This window comes from Petaurus breviceps, unplaced genomic scaffold, assembly GCF_028583685.1.
Source record: "Petaurus breviceps papuanus isolate PSGF00001 unplaced genomic scaffold, PetGlider_PUasm1.0 87823, whole genome shotgun sequence".
In the NCBI taxonomy this organism is placed as follows: Eukaryota; Metazoa; Chordata; class Mammalia; order Diprotodontia; family Petauridae; genus Petaurus; species Petaurus breviceps.
Window position 1 is genome coordinate 37,976 of NW_027186869.1, and position 2,020 is coordinate 39,995.

Sequence of the window (2,020 nt, forward strand, 5' to 3'; positions counted from 1 at the left end):
GTGCCCAGTATCTTTTAACCAGTTAACATCAATGAGCTTTTACAAAGATACTTACTGAGAATATGTATACACATATATATCAATAACAGAGGTACACACATTTCCCTGGGGCACACTCTCCCCCGTATCCCTGTGAAAGAGGCCTCCTAGTTAAAGCTACAAATTAGTCAGCCCCCCCGCCCCAAGGTGTCTCTGAAATGCAGTAGCATGGCTGGTAGATGACTTGCTCCATTGTGCAGGACTCAGCTCCTTGGCATCTGGGCCAGCTGGTCTAGGTGCCCGTCACTCCTCTGGTAGTTCGGTACTTCTGGCATCCAGGAAAGTCTCAGATGAGTTGGGGCAGGCAGATTGAGGACCAGGAACATGTCTTTAGGATTGAGTTGGGTACAGGCTGGGGCTGTCAGACAGATCGAGGCTCCCTATCTTTGGCAGTTACCCTTGGGAGCACCTCAGTTGCATCCTTACCTCCACCCTGACCCCCTCAAGTATTTGATCTCACCTCTGAGGGGGACGTCTCTTCATCCCAAAGAGCCCTCTCTAGCACGACCCTGAGGGGCTCACGGAACCTTTTCTTCCTCTGACTCCCAACCATGAAGTAAATGATGGGGTTGGCAGTGCTGTTCACACAAGAGAATATTTTAGCCACACGATAGAAAATAACATTCGGTCTCTCCCTCAGGCTGAGCCAGTACACAATAAGCCAGTGTACCGCAAGGGGCAGGGCGCAGATGAGAAACACCAGGGTGGTGACCAGGATGACGATGTAGAGCCTTGCTGGCTGGCGTTTTTGGGAGACCCTCTGGATTTTAATGAACAGGGTCAAGCTGGATACGCACATGATGGGGGTGAAGACCCCAAAAATCAAAACTACAAAAAACAAGTCCACTTTTGGACATGAATTCCCATTTTTATTTTGCACAACACAGAAATAGATGGCTAGCAGATTCTCCAGGATGGCCATCATCCACAGTACTGCACACACCAGGGCAGAGAGATTCTTGGGACGGTGACATCGGTACCAGATGGGGAAGAAGACAGAGAGACAGCGCTGAGTGCTGATAGCAGCCAGCAGGCTCAGCCCCAGCACATATGTGAGGTACCTGATTCTTCTCAAGACCTCAGAAACATGCCAGGACCAGGGACCAAACTCAGGCCTGTTGAGAACACTGGACAGGGCCATGCAGAGAAGGAAGAAGAAGTCAGCGATGGCCAAGTTGAAAATGTAAACAGAATAGGGGTTCTTCTTTACTCCAAACCTGAGAAACCAGATGACGGCCCCATTCCCTACCAGGCCACACAGGCACACCAGCACTATGAGGATGTCTATTCCCAGAGAAGACACATTCCCTTCCTCAGTGGAATTTGTAACTGTTGGTGTAGTAGCCATCATTGTTACCTTGGGAGTGTGGACCATGAGGCAGAGGCAGGAGCCCTGCTAATGAAAAATAAAAATAAACAAATCATGCCTCCACGGCTTAGGAGACTGGTCAAGGCAACGAGCCCTGGAGCCTCTGCCAAATGCACTATTAAAAATTCAGTTTTATTTTATTTTTCAGTTCTAAGTTCTTTCCTTCCCCCTCCCTTACCCATTGAGAAGGCAAGAAAAAAAAACCTATTACAAGTATGCGTAATCATATACAAATTCCTATATCAGTTGTGTCCAAATAAGGAAAAAAGAAGGGAAAAAAAGAGAAAGGAAGGAAGAAAAAGAGAGAAAGGAAAGAAAGAAAAAGAAAGGAAGAAAAGAAAAGAAGGAAAGAAAAAAGGAAGAAGAAGAAGAAAGGAAGAAAGAAAATATGTTTTAATTTGTCATCTGTGTCCACCAGCGCTCTGTTGGGAGCTAGGTGGATGGCCTGTTCCATCATGAGTTCTTTGGAATTGTGGTGGGTCATTGTATTGATCAGAGTAGCCAAGTGGGTTATTGTTAACAATGTTGCTGTTACTGTGTACAATGTTCTCCTGGTTCTGCTCACTTCACTTTGCATGAGCTCATACAAGTCTTCCTAGGTTTTTTTTTTCT

The 2,020-nt window shown here is 46.4% G+C and overlaps 1 protein-coding gene across 1 annotated transcript; it reads right to left on the minus strand.

Annotated features, from left to right (window-relative positions):
- Positions 1-481: 481 nt before the first annotated feature.
- On the minus strand, positions 482-1,414 carry LOC138176369 (mas-related G-protein coupled receptor member D-like). The gene has a single exon (XM_069107174.1). It carries the CDS (start codon positions 1,412-1,414, stop codon positions 482-484), a length of 933 nt encoding a protein of 310 aa, XP_068963275.1.
- Positions 1,415-2,020: the final 606 nt, after the last annotated feature.